Genomic DNA, 22,754 nt, shown 5'->3' on the forward strand with positions numbered 1-22,754 from the left:
CAATTTAATCATCGTCAAATAAATTACTCGATTAATTTTTTTGGCCGGTTTTGTTCTTCAATTGGTTCAACCAAGTTAACCGTTTTAATTGTTTAAACCAGTTAAACCCTACAGCTTTGATATGGCTTATTATTAATGTTATTGTTTCTGTTGTTATTATTTTAAGGCACTGGTTAGTTACGGTGTTGGGATAAGTATATACGGGATGCAGGAGTCGCTTTCTGCAAGTGTTGTTTACATCAGGTTTAGTATTCGAGTTTCCACCGGTAGAGCGCGTTTCACTGCCGCATTGCCCCAATAACGTGAGCAGTTTTCTTTTAATTATTAAGGTTTTGCGGTAGGAACAATGCAATAATTCGTAACGCCCTAGACTGACAAATTTAGAGATTGGCACCGTACTTAACAAGCAAATTGCTCAATTAACTGCAGTGATAATACAAAAGGGTCGTGTAACCTCGACAAGATCGACGCGAATTAACTATAAATATACGACTGGGACGAAGTAGACTTTTCCGTTTAGTCGAAAATTCCTGTGATAAACCGGCATAGACGTTGTTGTGAAACTTATAAGAATTCGGTTTCGGTGCGGAAAATTCCGCTTAAATTGTGGTGGATGCGCCGGGCGATGGTTTTTCGAATCAATCGAACAGTTGCATCGGGGTGAACGTTTCAATTTATGAGTTTATGAAATAGTCGGTAATTTTATTCTGGTTGATAATAAATCAAAAGCTTCAGTTTTCTGGCGTCGTGCCTCATGTAGCGTTATCCCTACTATCCGCATCTCTTCCCTCTCTGTCTAGCAAAAAATTCAAACAGTTCACCACTTTCCAGGATAGAGTCGCGTGCCACACAGTTCTGTTCTGTCATTCCTAAAACAAGGTCCGATTTGACGCCACCTAAGGACAACCGTTTTATGAATCAATCAACCGTGTCTCATTAACATCCATGGTTCGTTATGACGCATTTTTTCGGAATTCTGATACTTACCCTTACTTTCAACGGCTTCACCGGTAAGTCGAGCACACTCTTTGCACATTTTTTAAACAATAAATTTCTTACTTTTGCCGACGACATGCGCGGCAACTTGCCGAAACTTTTCGCCAATGATTTATACTTTAGGGCTGCACGTGTTTTCACTTTGCATCAAATTCCACATTCCTTTTAATTTCTCGCGCGTCTGCTTTGTTTAAAACGCTAACTAATTCAATTTGTGGCAATTGGCTTTGTTTGTGTTGGAGTTTATTCGTTAAAGCACAATCAAATTTTAAACAACGGTCATGTGTGTAATTTATGTATCCTTCCATGACTATCATTAGGCTAATAACGAATGCCGTTTCGAATGTCAGGATAAAAATGTCATTAATAATTGTTTAGACCGCCAGATCCTAATTACGTTCACGCTGGCTGTGAGAAATGTTGCAGTTGTGCAAAAAAAAGGTGTGTCTACTTTAATTAAGCGGTATTTTACTCCCAATAAATTACTATTCTACTCGACAATATTCAGAATTGTTCTGTATTCATTAGTACCCCTTATGCTGATACCGGCCTCGGTTCTAAATTTTTTACAAGCAAACCTTAATTAAATAAAATGCGACATTTCGTTTACGCGCCGGGGAAAAACTCGACACTCGTTGACAATTTTCATTTACAACTTTTCGATTCGTTTCGTGATTACGACTTTACAGATAATTCGTTTGCAAAATGTTTTGGTTTGTTTTGGCGGCACTTTTCCTGCTGCGGAAATGTTTGCTTTTGTCCGAATCACTCAATCGGATAAAGCTTTTTTCCGACAAATAAATGAGAAATATAAACTCACCAACCGTAAAAATTGTTTCACCGGATGTAATAACTCTTCAAATCAAACCGTAACTCACACATGCTTTGGAAGAAAAATTATGCAACAAAATAAAATCAAAAATAGTTACAGAAAAATATCACCCAAACAAACTGATGCCGCAGAGAATAGTGCAAATCATTGCAACAACTACTGATCAGGTCTGACTATACCGCCACCAATAGGACTCGTTAAAATTAACCTTTTTTTTGTTTATAATTTTTTCCGCAAATTCTTAAAAAACAGCTAAAATTAAATATAATTTGAACCCTAAAATTCACACCCGCTCATGTGTTTACACATCCATTGATAACGAAGCACGAAAAAAGAATTACTCGATTAAAATACTCGACTGAAAAACAGTAAAAACTGTAACTATTATTTTTTACCGCACAAAAACATTTTCACTCACTCTTTCGTTTCAATTGATGATTATCCCATGAGAGAAGTGTCAAATTAGGGCTTAGAAAAATGTAAAAAAAAAAAGTCAATTAAAAAAAAGATCAATATGTAAAAAATGTTTGTTTTAAAGAGTTCTATTGGTGATTAAATTTATTACGTGGACTTCCATAACACCCTGTACGTAGATGATAAATTATCAAAATTTAAAAAATGCCCTTCAAGTATTTAATTAAATGTCGATGATCTTTGGAAAATTATATGTTGTACCAAATACTAGTTTTGTTAAGTATTTGCAGTTCTAAACTGGTATTTTTGTATGTTAAGACCTAGATTATTGGGGAAAATCGAAAAACAACACACATCATCGGACGAGAAACTTTCTAAAAGCAACGATAAATATGCAAAAAGTCGTTTTATATTTGTAAAGACAAAAAATATGTAAATAAATTAAGGGCCTCAGGCTTGCGGTGTTTGAAATATCGGAACGCTCTTAAAATTGGGCGAGATTTCGTTGCAAATGCAATTTAAGGTTAAGCTTTCCGCCGATTTCTCATAATGTGTGTAATAAAATTTGACGATGGCTCATATTTATCATTCATTCTTCGCATCTGCTCTGCATTTTATCGTAAATTTGCGTTATTTTGAAAGTTTAACGTGTTTATAACGGGAACGAAATGATAAAAATAAAAGATAAAAGTGAGGGATAAGAGGCGACGCTTTATGTCCGTAAACCAAATTATTGTTTATTGAAACTAATCGTATAAAGTTGAACCTTGACCTAGTGCTATTTGTCATAACTAGTCTAACTAGTCCGGATCAATTTTAATAAATGTAAAAACTCGTATGGTCGAAAATAATCGATGCAGACCGGAATTTCGTTCCGTTCGAGCTCAAATCTTCACAGATGGATTATAAGAAGAAAGCTTTTGGCAAGTTTCCCATTTACACAATAAAACATTTAAAAAGGGTCAAGGTTAATGTAGCGATTTCTTGTTCGAGAATTAAGCACGAATGCAATTTGTTACGCAGACCCACCGCCTCACTCTAACAAAGCTCATTATAACGAAGTATTTATGGTAAAAACGGTAACAAGCGTTAATTCGGTTTTCATGATAAGTGATTTATGAATTGCGCAAGTGACAATAAAATTGTCCAATGAAACCTTCCATTAATCTTGCACTCATCTTTCGCTCAGAATCAACAAAAATTTTTGTTTGGAGGAGTTGCAAAACAACTATTTTAAGCACTCCACAAATACTGTTCGTCAGTTATCTTCGAAAAAATGTGAAATGAAAACACATTTTAATATGTTATCGTCTTGATCGATTGTTGGATGCAGTCGTTCGCATTCATTCGTATTAACTATATTTATTTTGGTGGCGATAATCGATACTTTGGAGCGCCAACTTCGTTGCAATTTTAAGCGACGCCGTCTGATTCCTGTGGCCGATAGAATGGGCCAGTTTTAGCGTTTTGCCATCAGGAAGTCACGACACCCTGTGAGCTTTTCCGTCGTTTTATTTATTTTATGAGGACAAGTTCGAACTTTCCGCAGATAGAGAGTTTCGTCGGACAGATTTCCCAAAGCCAAAACTAATATTTGGCCGAAACACTAAATATCGCCAAAGAACTTTGCCGCTGTCTAAACTATTAAATTATAACACACCGAGGAATTAATCGACTATTACTTTGTCTTGACGTACACAATACGGATGACCACTACCATAATGCGACACTTAGCAAATGGACGGTGTAATGATTTTAAAATGTCCAAGAAAAATTATCTACAGTAAATAGTAAAACACAGTAGATCGGACAGTATCGACGTAAAATATCTTCGGTTGTTTGTGCGACGACAGAAATGTAGAAATGATTGTTTAGCATTAATAAAATAAAAAAAAAAAACTCTGACCTTGTTATTATTTGCCAAAATAAGGTGAGCAGCAGATGGTCAGTTCATTCTTTCGATTGGCAATAATTTCTTCCTGACATTTCTTTCGAACATTTGCTTATGCAACATAAAATTGCATTATGATGGGCAAATAATTAAAACCTACAATGTTACCATTTGAAAAAATGTCAATGGCGTCACATATAATAAATCAGAATGTAGCGATTTCGTACTTAATACCCTTCACCACTAGTTATGGCACTTTTACATTTCCAAATAAGAGTAAAGTCGCGTTGGCTGTGCATTTAAGACGCCTCTATAATCAAGGTCAGCGTTTTTTGATTCGTCTAAAAGAAATGTTCGCGCAACAAAATAACAGAAAGAAAGGAAATGGCTTGTTAATGTGTAATTTAGTATTTATATCGTCATTTGTTGTATTTTGTAGAAATCTGCACTTATTTTAGACACACGCGACCATATGGTTTCGGGTGCAAATATTTAGTTGTGATTTTTTAGCAGCAAATAAATTCAGCAATGCCGGTAGTGTACTTCCCTCTTCTTTTAACCTCATAATTTTCAGATCTTTACATAATAAAAGAAAGTCGCGTCTATCGGATGTTAAATATAAATAACATACTTTGATAATTTTGAATTTTAACGAGTGGACCAATTAGCGAATTTACATGTGCGAGATTCCAATTTGTACTGATCTCGTTCGATTCCTGAAAAATCTAAACACGTCTGAGCTTCGTGGGTACCATTTTATTTTGTGATCGTGAGGACGAGTTTCCACGTGATCACCACAGTTTTATCGTGTCAGATCGGATGTACCTATCAGAATGGCGAGTTTACGTAGAAGTTTGTTTGAAGTTTGAAAGTTCTCCCGATGGTGGCGTCGTTTGAAATTTCTCGACGACTGTCAAAATTCGCCGACGAATGTGGTGCAGCTTGAACATTAATTAAATCTTCACATGGAAATTCTTAAATGCAAACGCGTTATTGCAGACGTCATAGTTTATCGATTCACCAGTGGCAACACTATGGCAAAGCATAGTACCTGCAATGCGGAATCATGCCCGATTTTCGCTCTTCGAGAACTCCGGATAAGGTCGAAAATCCTGTAGCAGTATTAAATGCAGGTGGACTTGCATTTATGCTTAATGAATGTGAAACGACTGTTGTTTGATTGCACCGTGTTTCTCTTTAATGCGTCGAAACACTCTGATATTTTAAGGAATTTTTTTCATTATATAAAAATTACCTCATCAGATATATTTGACCATTCTACGATCGAGCAGTTCGAGGATTATGCACAAGATTTCACACCATCCACTCTGACAAAACATTCCGTTTGAAAGCTATGCTTTTATAGCTTGCTAGTTATCGCCGGCTTTTTATTTTGTAGACAAGTTCCACCGCTCCCAAAGGTATAATGCCCACATATTTTGCATTTATGCATGCGCATTACTTTTATTAACAGTTGCACAAGCAATTATGTGCAGTTTAAGCAACGATATGCAAAAGATTAGGCGACTTTTCGTATGTTGCTAGTGCCATTACGCATACTGAATTCGAATCACGATTGCTCATCGTTATTCATATTCGCGCATTTTCATTTTTTTCACGTTAGTTTGAGGCCACGACTTCAGAGCTTGATAAAGTAACTGTCTTTATCCGTATCCGAATATTTTATCCTTAACCGAATTTCACATTTATGTACGAATATACAAGACTTATTCGGATAAGAATCTCCAATTTAATATTTAAAAAACGAATAAACGTAGCTGAATTCCGTCAACGCGGAAACACCAATATCGGGCACGCATTGAAATTAAGATTAAATAAAACTGTTATGGAAACAAAATGTCTTATACTGGTCAGAGTTGTTTCGGTGTCGTCAAATCTGACACCAACTTGAATTTTCAAAAGTGTAAACAACACTAGAGAGTACTTCTTTCAGCTGTACTGTGTGGGTATTTGTAACGAATGTGAATAAATCAATAAAATTCCTATCGACTAGTTTAAAACTACGTCATATTTCAAAGAACAAATACTGACGTCGCGACGCCTTCACATGGTAATATAAATAATCGACCTGGTGTAAAAACCACCTCTGGATGTCATGACTTGGAATTATAAACATGTATACCATTTTATTTTTTGTTATACTTTTTATCTCAGCTCATTTATATTTATGTGGTGAAACCTCTATAATGCGCACACTCAAGGGAGCTAAAATTTCGTTTGTAATAGAAAGACGTTTGTATTAAAAAGCTTTTATAGAAAATTTGAATTAAATATCGTGATGGTATTTAGATAGTTTATTAAAAATATATTTAACTAGTCGAAAAGATTGCAACGAAAGGTTTTTTTTGGTCGAATTTATAAGAGCGTGACCGCATCGTAGAGGTGTAGTGTGTCTACACTTCAGAGGTCCCTTCAAAAGAGAATTTTGTTCACATTTTATTTGTATTTTAACCCTCACAAGCAGTCTAACACATTGAACGCTTTTTGTATTTTGTTTCAGGAACACGCGACGTAAATAATATAGAATTTACCTAAATACAAGATATATTTTAAATAAAAAAATTATAGATGGAATGGTCTGTATCATTATTATTATTATTTTCTTTTTTGTGTTGTTGTTCAAGAGAATAAAGCAGTATAATATTTATGGCGTAATTTAAATATTTTTATTATAGAAAGATTCTTTTATTCTTTTGTTCGGCTCGTAAAGCCTGTTTCGGGGGCTAAAAAATGCACATTTTTTGCTCGATGGAGACATAAAAATGCCAAAGTAGAAGAATCGATTTTTTAATTTATCAAGTAATTTAAATGTCGAGGTTGCTAACCCCATTGTTGCCAACCTCAACATCATGTCGATTTTATTCGGCCGCTAATAATTATGCCTTATTGTAAAAAAACTTTGAATTATTATTTTGGCACGTGATGCGGCACACCATCTTTATCGGGTGAAATCGGTCCTATTTGACTACGATCGAATTTTTAACTGCCTACAAGAGTTAGAGTTCAAGAATTCATCATTAAATAATTTTGCATTATCTGTTTATTGCAAAATTATTTGACGATGAATTCTTGAACTCTATCCGCTCATGAGGCTTCACTGAATTTATGTGTTTTGTTGATTATTGTTATATGTTTTATATCATCATAAGATAACTTTTTCCCATGTAGCTTAGTTGCAACTAGTAAACCAATTAAATTACAAAAAATGAAAAATATTTATTTATAATTGTGGTATTTATAATTGATTAATTATAGTAAAGTTGCGGACGTTGTACCTCCTCTTCCAGGGTCATATGGATCACTTTCGATTCCTTCTATATCAGATGTATTTGTTATAGGTGGCTTGAGTTTTTCCTCAACCAGATGAATGGCTGCAAAAATAAAATGTCAGGAAAACATAAATAAAATTGTTTGGTTTTTCTTACTTGGTGTGAACATCAACATTTTCTGGTCTGTTAATAAGTAGCATTTTCTCATGCCATTTACTTAATATTAATATGCCCTGTCACTCATTTTCATCAAGAAACTGAACTACTGCCACTATTTGACCAAAAACAGCATCTGCAAATCCTGCTGGTTCCATTTTTTCTTCTTACCAAGTAACGCTAGTTGGACTTCATTTAGCTATTTTAATTTACTATGACCGACCCCGAATATCTGTTTTTCATTATGCTGAAAAACGATAAGACAAATATTGTGGTTTTTAAATGCACAGAAAAAATTCAAATAAACACTCATCTCCATTAATTTATTTCTAGAGAATAATTAATTTTAAAAAAATTAAAATAAATGTGTGGATCATATGATATAACAGCCATTAGATTAATTTATAATTATCACTTACGAATTAATTTCCATATTTTTACACTGACGGCACAAATAAACAAACGAAAATAGTGGACAACAGACGTCGTAGTCGTATCGAGATTGACAGCGGACAGGCTGTATAGTGTTGCCAAGTCAAAAAAATTAACATTTTTAAGATCGAAGACGAAAAAGTTGGCAGATTGACATCATTTTTTATGAGATTTTATTTTTTTTCTGGACTTTGCTGCCCTTTACTTACTGGGTGGTAGTGAAAAAAGGGGAATTGGAAAATAATTAAATTTTATCGAATTACATATACATATAAAAAAAATAAAACAAAATGACAATTTTTCTGTCTTTCCCATTCTCAATCGTGAAAAGTTGCTCAAAATGTATGCTTATTTTAATCACAATTGTAATAGAGGTTGCCTACTACAATACTAAGAATGTTGAACAACCAAATATTTTTTAATACCTAGGTAAATGCGGAAATTTTTATTTTTTTAATCTATACTGAAACAATTTATTTAATTGTTCTGGCAACTTCTCTAAATATTTTGATAAATTTATAACATTACTTATAAGATTGTCCAATCTGTAAATCATTTAATTTTTTAAAAACATATGAGTCATATGACTTGTTGAGCATCGACAAGATATAATATTTTTGAAAATTTATTAGCACATCGTTATAATTCTCAATCGAAGGTTCATCATGAAATCTTTTTCTAATAAGTAAGTACAATGCGCTTGGCTCATTGTCAATATCATCAGTATCAGTCATCCCTTGGAGTCAATGTTATCTAATACCGTCACTGGTCCAATATGTACTTTCATTCTTCCAAATAATACTAATAAAACCATATTCTTTATTTGACACTAAATCTAACAATCTCAGATTTTTTCTCCACTCATTTATATACATATGTATTTAAAAATGAGAAATCGCTTAGGTTATGGGGGTTGATTTGCAACGTAGTTGATTAAAACAATATAAGATATTATTAAAACCTTTATTTACATTAATGATCATATATCGGATGTTGTGGAAGTCCACGTAATAAATTTAACCACCAATAGGAGTCGTTAAAATAAACATTTATTTATTTATCATTTTTCTCCAAATTCTTCAACACAAAGTTAAAATTAAATATAATTTGAACCCTCAAATTCATACCCGTTTATGTGTTTACACATCCATTGATAGCGAAGAACGAAAAAAAATTACTCGATTAAAATACACGAATGAAAAACTGTAAAGTTTTTATCGCACAAACACATTTTCACTCACTCTTTTGTTTCAATTGATGATTATTCTATGAGCGAAGTGCCAAATGAATTAGGAGTTAGAAAAATGTAAAAAAAATATTCGATTAAAAAAAGATCAACTTCCATAACACCCTGTATATACAATAGCAACCATATAAAACAGAAGAGTTCATTTATTTGTGTGCTATTCCATGCAATATAATGTTCCACTATTATGTAGGATGTTGATTATGATTACAGTTGATTTTAATATTTATTCTTTCCAGATTCATATTATCGAAAACCATCATTATCTTGGTGAAATTATCGTTTCGTTCAGCTCTAGAAAACACTATAAAAACCCTAGAAATTTTATTTTGATTATTCACAACGCGCCAGTTTCCACTTTTAGAAGACCATAAATTACTACGGTAACAGTTAGGTAAGTGCATTCCAACTGCAAAGAAATTTAAATTCGGTAACTAGGAACGATGATAATATTTTTTCAGCTGTGTATTTATAAACTAATATCAGATATTTCATAAATATAATTACCATCTACTTTGGCGTGTAGTATTGATTTTTATTCGATTTTTACGTAATTTAAAACTTTGTTACAGTCACGTACAAATCGATAAATTTTAGATAGATTTTGTAATATTTTGTTAACCAACACTCACTTCTTTCTCTAAGACCCTTTATAAAATGGGGGGGATATTTGTAATTTTTTAAACAATCTTTTTTACATCTGCACCTAAATTTTTACATTTTTCAGATTTATTTTGCACATCATATTTGTATTGAGATGCATCTGCTGAATCTGCGTTGTCTGGATTCTGATGTTAAAATATCTGATATGTACATCGCTTGAATACCCCTTCGTAGAATAATCTCAGTCAAAATTATGTATCCCATTATTTGATATACATAGTTGCATTAATTCTTCGGATCGTTTTTAATTTTAAATAACAAAAGTATAAGTACCTGATAAGTGATAAATGTTTTCACTAAGTTATCTTAGTTTCAAATGTACCTATACTGTTCTTTTACATTGAGGGTACTTTCTCGTATTTCATTATAAGTATGATTTTTAGTTGATTTGTCAATTACAGACTTTTCATCAATACGCCATAAAATGTCTACAACATTTTCCATTTCCATTTATTTATTATAAAAAAAAAACCTTTAGGACATGTTAACAAGATTCAGCAAAGCTTCATGAGATAAAGGCGAGATTTTTAATAACCCCCTTTGATTTTTCACACGTTTTCCACTTATATTGGGTGTATTATGAAAAATCTTTGGTGCTATAACTTCCTTATTTTTTATCCGATTTTAATAAATGATACGTCAAACAAAATCGTTTTAGAAACACTATAGCCCAACATGCTATTTTTTTGACATTATAATTTTTGACAGACCGCAGCTAACTTTGTTTTTTTAAGTTGCACTGTATATTTTTTATCTTTATTCTGATAGATGTTTATCTTCTGAATACACAAACATTAAAATAAAAAATCAAAAATTTGTTTTTAATAAAAAAATAGAATTTCCAAAAATCAAGTAACCATTACTTTACTATAGCAAATGTTCGAAATTACCTCCATTCTCTCTAAGGCACATTCGACACCTTCCACTGACGCCCATTGCGGGGTTTAATAAAAATTCTGGTGGTAAAAATACTGCTACGATTCTTCTTACTAAATCATCTTTGCTATCGGTCGGAGTCAAATAGACATTGTCTTGAATGTTCATAGTCACTTTGCAAAATTAGAATGCACTTTTATTACTGTTTATTGTGACTGCTTGATTTAAAAAAAAAAGATATTCTTTTTTAATTTGTTCTTTTTGTTTCTATGCATAAGCATGGTTGTTTACATTTTCATATTCAAAATAAAAATCTCTATAAAACTGAGCAAAAAAAGTTAATAGTGCAATTTGAAAAAAAAAGTTGACTATCATCTGTCAAAAACAGAACTCAAGAACAAATATTGGATCAATTAAAATTGTAGCCCATTTAAACTGGAAGAGGTTAATTTTGTTTTTAAAAAGTTCATATTCTTCCGTACTTTACTTTAGGTACTCCTTAATCGCTTAAACAAAATTGCGTAAAAGGTTTGCCTCCGCAATTTAACTTAATTTAATAATAATAATAATGTTGACAGCTTTTAATCTCCTAATAATGACGTCATCAATATTTTTTTAAATAACAACCCCCACTTTTTTTCTTTTCTTTCTGATAGACCTTCGTACTAGCTAAACGATGAATGAAAAAAATTGGTAATATTTCTAACTACAATATTAATTTATCATGTAAATTGTTATGATACTTGAAAAAGGCTCGAACATCAATTTGTCCTCAACAGGTACACTTGGTAGTAAAATCTTTGATTATCGCCAATTTAATGATCCGCTCGTAGCCAAATAGAGTGAAATAGGACTGGTTTCTCCCTCGAGGTAAAGCTCGTGTGCCGCATCACGTGCCAAAATAAAATTATAATTCAAAGCTTCTTTTACATTAAGGAATTAGTATGCGGCCGAATAAAATCGACATCATGTTGAGGTTGCTAACAATGGGGTTGGCAACCTAAAAATCGATTCTTCTACTTTGGCATTTTTGTGTCGCCATCGAGCAAAAAATGTGCATTTTTTAGACCCCCAAAACAGGTTTTACGAGCCTAACAAAAGAATAAAAGAATCTTACTATGTATGATAAAAATATTTATATTAGAACATTTAAATATTATAAATATTATTCTCCTTTATTCTCTTGAACAGCAACACAAAAAAGAAAATAATAATAATGGTGCAGACCATTCCATCTATCATTTTGTCATTTAAAATATATCTTGTATTTAGGTAAATTCTATATTATTTACGTCGCGTGTTTCCGAAACAAAATACAAAAAAGCCTTCAATGTGTCAAACTTTGTTGTTGTTGTTGTTGTGAGGATTAAAATACAAATAAAATTCTGTTTTGGTGGGACCTCTGGTGTGTACACACACTATGCTGTCATTGCAGTCACGTTATTATGAATTGGACCAAAAAAAAAACTACTTTCGTTACAATCTCTTCGACTAGTTAAATATATTTTAAATAAGCTATCTAAATACCATCAAGACATTGAATTCAAATTTTCTATAAAAGCTCTTTAATACAAACGTTTTTCTATTACAAACGAAATTTTAATTCCCTTGAGTGTGCGCATTATAGAGGTTTCACCACGTAAATATAAATGAGCTGAGAACAAAAAATAAAATGGTATACATGTTTATAATTCCAAGTCATGACATCCAGGGGTGGTTTTTACACCAGGTCGATTATTTATATTACCATATAAACTGTGAAGGCGTCGCGACGTCCGTATTTGTTCTTTGAAATACGACGTTGTTTTAAACTAGTCGATAGGAATTTTATTGATTTATTCACATTCGTTACAAGTACCCACACAGTACAGATGAAAGAAGTACTCTCTTGTGTTTTGAAAATCAACTTTAAATACGAGGTTTCGCCAATATTTTGACTTACACTTTTGAAAATTCAAGTTGATGTAAGATGTGACGACGAAACGACAACTCTGACCAATATACTCGTAATAGCTATTTACAATCGAGTGTGGGAAGTAACATTTTGCAGCGCAAAGTTTAATTTGAAACACGACACGTGGCGGAGTGTTTCATAAACTGAGCGTTGCAAAATGTTTCACACACAAGGTATGTATAATGCTTTTTGGCCGACGTTTCTTAATTTAATATGTTAAAACAATTACTACTTTTCGAATTTTAATGGAACGCACCCAAGAATTGTCAAATGTCAGGTAGAACCGACAGATGGCGCTGCTATTTTGATTTCTTTTAAATTTTATTTTCTAAAACTAATTGAATTCAAAATGTATACATATTGTTCTCCTGAAACTCAGCTTCATTAATTTAAAATTGTGTATTTCTTCTACGTTTCTAAAGTTTAAAAACAAGGATTATTTACTTTGCCGCATAGTATGTGGGAAAAATTCACCGTCGCACAGTCGCCGTAAAAACAAAGTTTCATGTGACGTGAACAGTGCGTATTTGCAAAGTTTCCATCACAGGAGGCCAAAAAACACTTTGTTTCGACAACGCGGTTTTATTTAATCTTAATTTCAATTCGTCCCCGATATTGTTGTTTCCGCGTTTACGGAATTCAGTTACGTTCATTCGTTTTTCAAATATTAAATTGGAGATTCTTATCCGAATAAGTCTCGTATATTCGTACATAAATGTGAAATTTGGTTAAGAATAAAATATTCGGAGACGGATAACGACAGTTACTTTAGCAAGCTCTGAAGTCGTGGCCTCAACTAATATGAAAAAGATGAAAATGTGCGAATATGAACAACGATGAGCAATTGTGATTCGAATTGTGTGGCGTAATGGCACTAGCAACATACGAAAAGTCGCCTAATCTTTTGCATATCGTTGCTTAAACTGCACATAATTGCTTGTGCAACTGTTAATAAAAGCAATGTGCATGCATAAATGCAAAATATGTGGGCATTACACCTTTGGGAGAGGTGGGACTTGTCTACAAAATAAAAAACCGGCGATAACTAGCGAACTATAAAAACGTAGGTTTCAAGCGGAATGTTTTGTCAGAGTGGATGGTGTAAAATCTTGTGCATAATCCTCGAACTGCTCGATCGTAGAATAGTCAAGATAATTTTTATACATACATATAATGAAAATAATTCCTCACAATATCAGAGTGTCTGGACGCATTAAAGAGAAACACGTTGCAATCGAACAACAGCCGTTTCATATTCATTAAAAATAAATGCAAGTCCACATGCATTTTAATACTGCTACGGGATTTTCGACCTTATCCGGAGTTCTCGAAGAGCGAAAATCGGGCATGATTCCGCATTGCAGGTACTATGCTTTGCCATAGAGTTGCCACTGGTGAATCGATAAACTATGACGTCTGCAATAACGCGTTTACATTTAAGAATTTCCATGTGAAGATTTAATTAATGTTCAAGCTGCATCACATTCGTCGGCGAATTTTGACAGTCGTCGAGAAAATTTCAAACGACGCCACCATCGGGAAAACTTTCAAACTTCAAACAAACTTCATAACTTCAACGTAAACTCGCCATTCTGATGCACCCGATTTGGTACGATAAAATAAAACTGTAGCGGGCGCATTCATCACGTGGAAACTCGTCTATATGACAAAATAAAATGGTACGTACCCACGTGTTCAGATGTTTTACGATTCAGTACAAACTGGAATCTCGCACATGTAAATTCGCTTAATTGGTTTACTCGTTAAAAAAATCTCGAACGAAAAAGATGTTTAAGAGATGAGAGAAGAATATCTTTACGATCTACGAATGAAGTGAAATCCGCAACGTGAAAATCTCTACGACTAAAGGAAATACGAAACAAACCGAGAAGAAAGGCTTTTTTAAGCGTTAAGAAATTGTGCACTATCCTGTTTCCATCAGGAGATGAACAATAAAATTTTAACATTGCAGGGCCCACTATTGATACGGTCGCTCGTTTTATTACAAGAATGTGTAATCATGACACAAGTTAGAATGACATTCCTCTGCCGACGCGTGCTCAGTTATTTACCCAAAATATTAGCTGTAATTTGATGTTATTAATTCATAAATTGAGAGAGTCCGCTTTTGTTTGCGGAGGAATCTCGAGATCAATTTGGAAAATTTTCGAGCTAAAACAAACACTTCTAATCGTAACAAATAAATTTCAATGTAATGGAGCGTGCACATTTGTATTATTCTGTAATTACTGGTGAAAAATGAAAATGAGAGGAATGATAGTCGACAACATCGATCGACATTCTTTCTAACATTTCTTTTGGCATCATATTAAATTGAATTTTTTAGGATTTTCAGTGTTTCAGCAAAGCGATTTCCCGATTTTTCATTAAACAGTCATTTTTCATGTTGCCCAAACGTAACAGATTAATGTCATTTTCTGCCAGCCATATTTTACGTTTTGAGCTGCAACCAGACTACAGAATAATAATTACTTATCCAATTACCACTCACTGACCATGACAAATGATAAATGTCCTAATTTTATATTAAGTTTCTGTTTAGATATTAGTTCAAGTAAAAATATGTAAACTGCCATTCAGTTTAACCTTCAACTAAACTTCAACGAAAATTAAAAATTTTCGTGTGCCTTTCAACTTATTGGACAATTATTGATTAAATCTTGAAAGTCTTTTTCTAGAGTTAGCGAGTTGGCTGTTGTAACCGAGTGTTGAATTGTCAGCCATAAGAACTGTGAAATTGTCTGAATTGTGCTGCAATGTCAAAACAGTGAGAAAACTTGATGAATATTCTTGGTCTATTTTAGAATATTAGCAAGTCGGAGCTTGTTGCTTGATAAGAGCCCTCCAAGAGATACGAGAAAGGAGGTCCTCATTGTTTTATGACGCATACTACAAATTCAAGAGGATAATTTATTATTGCAAAGGGGTTTCAAGACGAAACATCGTTTTTCATATTTTACACTTGCAATTTAACTACTGTTCCCACCATGAATATAAAATTACACATAAAATTGTTTCACTCAAGTTTACTCCAGCCTTTCCTCTTTTAAATCGTCTTATTTGTTCTGGAATTCGTTCGGAGATAAAATTTTTATTTGTTGTTTGTTTCTGCCTGTCCACGAGCATCGATTGTTCAATTCTGAAAACGCAATAAACCTTAGAAACGCACTCGTGAAGCGAGTTATTAAATCTGATTATGAACACGACCCCACACTACACCGTTTCAGCACAGAGCACTTTTACGAAATATTTGAACGGATTGTACTGAATTTTTATTTTTCCAGATATCGTCCAAATATCTGCAAGTAAACCCTCTAATCCGCTTGTTATTAAAGCAGGTAATATTTTCATCTTAATGTAGTCCAAATTAAATTTAAAATAAATTATCCCGTTTCATAGGCGTAGCACTGTGCGGCGTTTAGCTCAATTTGGACGTTAATTGAGTTTTAATCGAAGCAAAGCACCTCGCTGAAGCGCTAAATGAAGCAAAGAAATGAGAATATATAATTATGTATCAAAGACGATATGTCCCATGTCTTTTTAATAGCAGATTTATTTTATTAGCGCCTTTCATTGTTGTCCGAATAAAAGAAATGTGATATTAGATTTGTACGTTTGAATTGAGTAAAGCCAAAAAGAGATGTTCGTCATAATTCAGGTACGCATGTCGCTCCACTAATGAAGTGACCGAGCTTTTTTTACAACTAGAAGGGTTCGTCGAAAAATTATGAGTATAAATTTAAATGTAAATGTCGACATTCTCGAGGCTTAGGTCTTTTTCTAACTAATGAGATTATAATTTGGGACAATGTCAGGGAATGGCAGAGTGAACACGAATATTGCCGCCAACATTTGCATGGTAGAGCAACTGCATTCATGATTGCTTAAATGAGCGGCCTCGTAACTGTTTTAATTAAGCGATGAGAATAGATATCACATCAATGCCGACTTCATTACAATAATAATTAATCTGACGGGGACAAATCGATACACGTCGCACCTCTTTAATGCAAGTTTTTGACGAAAGTGGTGCGGTCGTAACTTTCCCTACAACTAAATTTACAAAGGACTGCTTCCCTTTGAGCCACCCATCCTGGAAATTAACTTAATTATGTCAACCCCCGATAGTTTTTCTGGAAATAGTAACGAACGTCTCGTCGAAGTGACAAAAATGATCTGGTTTTGTTTTCAGGAGCTATACAAGAGGACTGTACTGATTTCCAGGGCCAAACAATAGCACACGGTTTACTGTATGTTCCTGGCCCAGCGGTGTGCACAATGTGTGTTTGTTATCACTCGGAGCCCATGTGGTGCAAGGCGATTTATTGCGACCCACCTTACGTGAGTAGCTCTGTTTATCCTGTAGTTAGTTCGAGCTTAATTTGATATTGTCGAAAGAGTATTAATTTTCGGTGCCGCCAACGGGATGCTACATTTCACAGTCAATCAATATCAATAAGGACGCACCAGAAGCGCCAAGGGAGCACTTTCCTTTTCGGGAATTCCCAAGAAAGATGCGTTTTTCACGTGTTCGTCAACCATTAACGTTAAACCTACATTATCATTTCTACCACCATAAAAACATCATCGCCTCTTAGGTTCTTACACATCTAGGTATTCCATCGTGTATCTTACGAGTAACAAGTCTATATTATAAAATTTAATTACATTTCTACAAATATAAAACTATTGTCTTTTCATTTTCGTATCTTGACAGCCAAAAGCTATATTTTTTATAAATAACTTGATTCCTCTCACGATCTGAACATGAGGCGGGAGAGAACCAATTAAATAATCAGTCTGAACTGGAACTGAAGTCGGGAAGATCCTGTGGGAGATGCGAAAGATCGTGCCTCATGAATATGATATGTAATAAACAACATGCCGAACGGTGTACAGGAACAAATAAAATGTATAACATATTTTTGTTTAATTTAATTGTGTACCTTAATAATTGTATTGATAGTTACAATACAAATAATTTGTTCGATAGCTAATTTTTTAATTCGAATGCAGGCAACACAAAATACACGAGTGTTTTAATTTTTTACTGCATTTGAAAAATAATTTTGAAGAAGTCTTGTAAAACATTTTGTACAAAATCTATTTTAATATCATGAAAAATAAATAAGTCATGGGTGGTTGCGTTTAATATGAAACTGCATCGGCGGTGTATGATCAAAGCGTTCACGTATTTTATTCTATCAGCGCTAGTTGTAAAAGGATTAAATCTCTTGATGGATGTTTGATGGTAAAATATAGGACATGCTTTAATCCTACTAATTTTAAAAAATTCATGGTGTATTGAAATTTACCGGACAAATTTTAATGCAAAACCCACTTTCATTATGATTAAGGGAAGTTAGGTGAGTGTTTCGAAGCCTTGAATCAACATATTTCTGCCAGTCATAAACGTTTTGTAAAGAAATTCTAACCTTTTCCCTTGAGATTAATAAATTTTTAAGTAGAGCGCCATCGTGAACCTTTCGGGTATCCATCTACATTTTTTATACATTAAGTAGAGTTCGTTTAATTTAATGTAAAATGACGGGTAAATTTAATTTATCATTTTGGTGTAACTTAATTAGGGTTTTTTTCAGTTTTGCAAGAAGTTCCGCGTGGGAGAGCGATGTTGTGAATTTGAATGTTTGAATCCGCCAGGAGACAAAGCGTCGAAGCTTTTGGAAGAGTACCGACAAAAATTGAAGATTAGTTCGCAGGGGAGATGTTCAGTGTTGCCAGTAATGCTAATTATGATGATCGTTGGATTGATAGCATCGTTCGTTTGAAATAAATATCCGTACCAAAGCTTAGCCACTCTAGGATAGGAAGATTTCTCGATAGCTTTTTGACCAATTTTACTACACGTTACTGTTTACTCGAACTCTCGATAATGTATATTCCAAAAAAAATATATTTTCTTTGTTTTAGTCTTCCTACAGCATTATTCCACCTGTCTAACATGGTTTGCAAACAAATGTTCGTATTTTCAAAGAATTGTACAATTGTAAAATTAGTGGTAGTTAACAACGCAAACTTCTGAAAATGTTGTTTTAAATTTATTTTTTCCGCTTGTGATTCCAAGGCGTAAGATAAGATTTGTAGAAAATTGTGTTGGCCTTAGACCCGTGATTAAAATGTTTATATATTTAAATTCTACATAAACGTTGTTGAATGTTTAAATTTTACTTATTACAAATTTTACAACTAAGATAAGACTCCGACTAATGTTTATGGGAAATGTTATTGGTGCAACCTAAATACTCATTTTCGTGCATGAGAAATACAGGGTGTTCCTCGGCTGCTACCTGACTAAATTTAAATCGAAAAATTATAACACTTTTTTTGCTAGATAGCTTTTTATTACCGAAGTAACAAACAGAGCGCCAATAATGTTGCTGAGCATCAAAGACCAAATATTTTTTTAAATGCCCTGTATATTGTACTCTGTGCTTATTATTGTAATAAATGCTAAGCTGTTATGTGATATATCTACGATGCATGTTTCCAATAATAATGTATCAGTACCAACATTGTTATCCCTGACCAAATTGTTGCAAATTATACAAAAGCGTTACATTGACATTTAAAAAATAAAATATTCTAGTGTTGCTGTTTTCTTTTCGGTTATAACAAGAATGAAGGCGAAACCGAAATGCATAATTTGGCCCAAGTTTGCAACTAAAAAATTGCTAAATTATGTATTGCATGTCCTACATTCTTCCAATAAACTTTCTCTACCTATAAAATCATCAATAAGTGACGGCCAAATGTGTCAATTATTTTCACTTAATAATTGTAACTCAAATGCCATTACCTACATATCTTAACAATTTGAAACGATTGTAAGTTTAAATGGAATAAACACGTTATTTCCCAATAAATTCGTAAGTTTTAATTACCATCAATACATCGATTTTACTCACTTAGGAGAAATAATAAATTAATAATTTACTGAAATCGATTAAATAAGTATGTTTTTGCAGAGTATTTAATTTCATATTTTTTTTCTAATAAGAAAGAGAAAAATATGTTTACTAATGTCGTCCAAGCATAGGAATTACGTGTACTGTTTTTTAAATGCTAATAATAATTAAATAAACTAAAATAAAAAACTACGTTAATAAGAATTCGTAATCTGTCTGTACCTATGTATATAAATTTTACAGTGTAGAGAATAGAAGTAAAGTAATGTAAATATTCGTTAGGTATTTAAAAATTCTGTATATCTCAACTACTTGAAACAAAATAAAAATTATAACAACTTATCTTTGTTTTAGGTCTTGTTACAATAATTATAACCTAAACATGTGTAAGCATATCATAAAAATATATAGCCTATATAGGTAAATAATAAATAAATTGGTCATATATTCTGTTGGTCTGTAGGCTAAATAAAAAATAAATTATAAATAAATTATAAAATTAAAAACAAAAGAAGTATTTCATGTCTTATTTCAAATTTCAACAGTAATAAACTTTTACAAGAATTAGGTACGAAAAGAAATGTTTGTATTTCTTCATATAGAAGAGAATCTAAATTGCAATTTATTGTACATAATAGAGCTGAACAAAATATTATTATTTTTTAACAGTATTAAAAAAGAATAATTACAGAATTGGTGAAAAATGGTGGAATTTCCACAAGTTTTAACTTTATTTAATACTACTCAAATTAATACCGCTAAAAAAAAGTAATTATATCTTTTCATTATAATACAAGTGTCCGTAACACGTAATATCAACCTAAATTATTGAAATGATTATTATCTCAAAATACCGGGTGATCAAGAAGGACTGTTTAAGTTGGCAGTACAATTGAGAAAATTTTTTAATTCGGTTATTTATAACACTGCAACTGGATATGTTTTGTTGGTTTATTTGACAAATATCTGATATAGGTATAGCATTAACAACGACAAGCCACCAACAACCGGAAATTACTCCTGTTATACGATTTAAAATACGATCCAGTGTTACCAACTTAAACAGTCCTTCTTGATCACCCCGTACAATACAATCTGAAAGTACAACATAAAAAAAATAAGAAGTAACAATGTTGTAAATTATGTGTCTGCAACCAACTTTACAGCTGTGGAGTCGAGTCGACCAACAATTGATTTAATGTTTTTTTGTTTGTTATATGTATACATAATATAAATTGGTATTTTGGTAAGTTAATTTGTTTCCTTCTTTTAATTGTCTTCATTTTACGAAAATTTGTAATAAATCAGTATTAGTTCTGATGTTTTTCCTAGAGGGCACTATTAGTTTAGGTCGATTAAAGTCAAGGTCGATGTCATTGTTGTCATCTGTCATTCAATTTTTTGGTTATAATGACGTTTTTATTTATTTCCAATAATTTTTAAAAATGGTACGTGGATTGTATGGCTTTTACATTAAACTGTCAACTGATTTTAGAAATTTCGTTTCTGTGGGGAAGCTGATTGTCCAGATTGGATTTTAGCTGAAATTTACACCTTGTCAAGATTGTCATCAGTAAAATTAAAATTATTAGCTCAAATTGTAGTACAAGGCATTATGAAACCTCCTGTAGACGTAAGCTATAATAATTCTAATAAAATTTACATAAACCACCCCCTTTTTTCAGTTAAATAAAGCGGAAAAACTTTTTTCTGACTCCAAACTAGGTATGATCGACATTGTTACATAAAAATTATTACACCTTGTTTTATAGATAGTGATATTGATCTAAAAACTTGTATGGCCTGTTTATCATTTATTATAACATCAGCTGTGCGCTTCAGTTGCAACAGTAATGCTCTACACAGCGAATTACAACAATTAGGATTGCCTAGGGAACACAGTACTTCTGTTAAACGTGTTGTAGATGAACACTGTGAGGAAGTAACTAGTCATTTTAAAAGACAATCATTAAAAGGTAAATGAGACATGAATTATGTTACTCCAATAATGAAATCAAATTTGTAGTAAATCATTTAGAAAAATTTACAGTAGAAGTTGATCCATCAATAAATTGTGTTACCATGGACTTGAAAGTCAATGGAGAAAATAAGAAAGTAACCATGATCCCATTTACTGTAAATATTTTGTTAGAGAATTTAAAAGAGATTCAACACAAAATGGCACAATTAAATGATCCTGCAGTGTTTTTGTGAATATTATAGTAGTTTAATACAGTAAAGGTATGGTAACACCAAAAATCAAATTAAAGAGTCCTCAAATAAAATTTGGTTAAGTGTAATGTTGTGAAAGCAGTGGCCCTTAAATTTGAAAGTTGGTAATGGTTAGGATAATATAAGTCTAATTTATTCTGTTTACACTTTTAAATCACAATTTAGAACTTATGATGTGTATATATTTTGCTTTTTATCATTGTTTAAGGAGTGTATTTTTTCACTTGCTGATAATTTACTTTTTTAAAGAACAAGCTGTTGATGACTGTTAAGACATTAGTCAAATTAATTTTATGAATATGTTATGTATCATTTTAACCAATGCTTGAAAAAAAATGTTACCTATTAATTAAAATTTTAGTTTAATGGTTAAAATCTATCTACAATTTTAGTTTAATAAAAGGTAGGAATTACTGTTGAATCTACAAAAAATGTATAAAGAGAAAGGAACACCAATTAATTCTTGTCGCTGATATATTTAATCAAAAAACAACAATTTTATTTACAACAATAAATTCTATAAACAGAAGCATGAATCTTGTTTTTTTTAGCTCCTTTACCTAAATTCATTTCAATGTTTTTTACATACCTACTTAATTAGGTAATTATGAAATCACAATAGTTAGGTAGTGTTTACAAAACTTTTTTAAGTAATATTGAATGTTCTTCCGTTAATTACCTAACTAAAATGCGCCAGCATTGAGGTGTCGGTCCGATGTAGGTTCTATTTGGACTATAGACTTATTATAGATCTATAGGTGTAGCCAATACATTCCTAATTATACCTAATTCATTCAAGTTCCTCTCGTTTTTTTTTTATATGAA

General features: G+C 32.4%; 2 protein-coding genes and 1 long non-coding RNA gene across 4 annotated transcripts; 2 read left to right on the forward strand and 1 right to left on the reverse strand.

The window, feature by feature from the left end:
* Positions 1-537: 537 nt before the first annotated feature.
* LOC138139851 (uncharacterized) lies at positions 538-19,655 on the forward strand. 2 transcript variants are annotated; one of them, XM_069060413.1, is made up of 4 exons: positions 538-1,010; positions 16,056-16,109; positions 16,964-17,112; positions 18,372-19,655. In XM_069060413.1, the coding sequence occupies exons 1-4, from the start codon at positions 956-958 to the stop codon at positions 18,558-18,560; spliced, it is 447 nt and encodes a 148-aa protein (XP_068916514.1). In that variant the 5' UTR covers positions 538-955; the 3' UTR covers positions 18,561-19,655. The 2 variants fall into 2 exon arrangements, with proteins under 2 accessions (XP_068916514.1, XP_068916515.1); XM_069060414.1 differs by lacking the exon at positions 16,056-16,109 and having other exon boundaries at positions 566-1,010.
* Positions 7,388-8,108, reverse strand: LOC138139854 (uncharacterized). The gene is made up of 3 exons (XR_011162390.1): positions 7,999-8,108; positions 7,580-7,826; positions 7,388-7,525 (listed from the first exon to the last, which is right to left on the reverse strand). It is a non-coding gene; the product is annotated as an uncharacterized lncRNA (long non-coding RNA).
* A 1,373-nt stretch (positions 19,656-21,028) lies between the features above and the next one.
* On the forward strand, positions 21,029-22,458 carry LOC138140082 (COMM domain-containing protein 4). The gene is made up of 5 exons (XM_069060787.1): positions 21,029-21,145; positions 21,193-21,330; positions 21,383-21,422; positions 21,470-21,673; positions 21,724-22,458. Exons 1-5 carry the CDS (start codon positions 21,143-21,145, stop codon positions 21,909-21,911), a joined length of 573 nt encoding a protein of 190 aa, XP_068916888.1. The 5' UTR covers positions 21,029-21,142; the 3' UTR covers positions 21,912-22,458.
* The last annotated feature ends 296 nt before the right edge of the window (positions 22,459-22,754 follow it).

The sequence above is a fragment of the Tenebrio molitor genome, chromosome X (genome assembly GCF_963966145.1).
Source record: "Tenebrio molitor chromosome X, icTenMoli1.1, whole genome shotgun sequence".
Taxonomy (NCBI): Eukaryota; Metazoa; Arthropoda; class Insecta; order Coleoptera; family Tenebrionidae; genus Tenebrio; species Tenebrio molitor.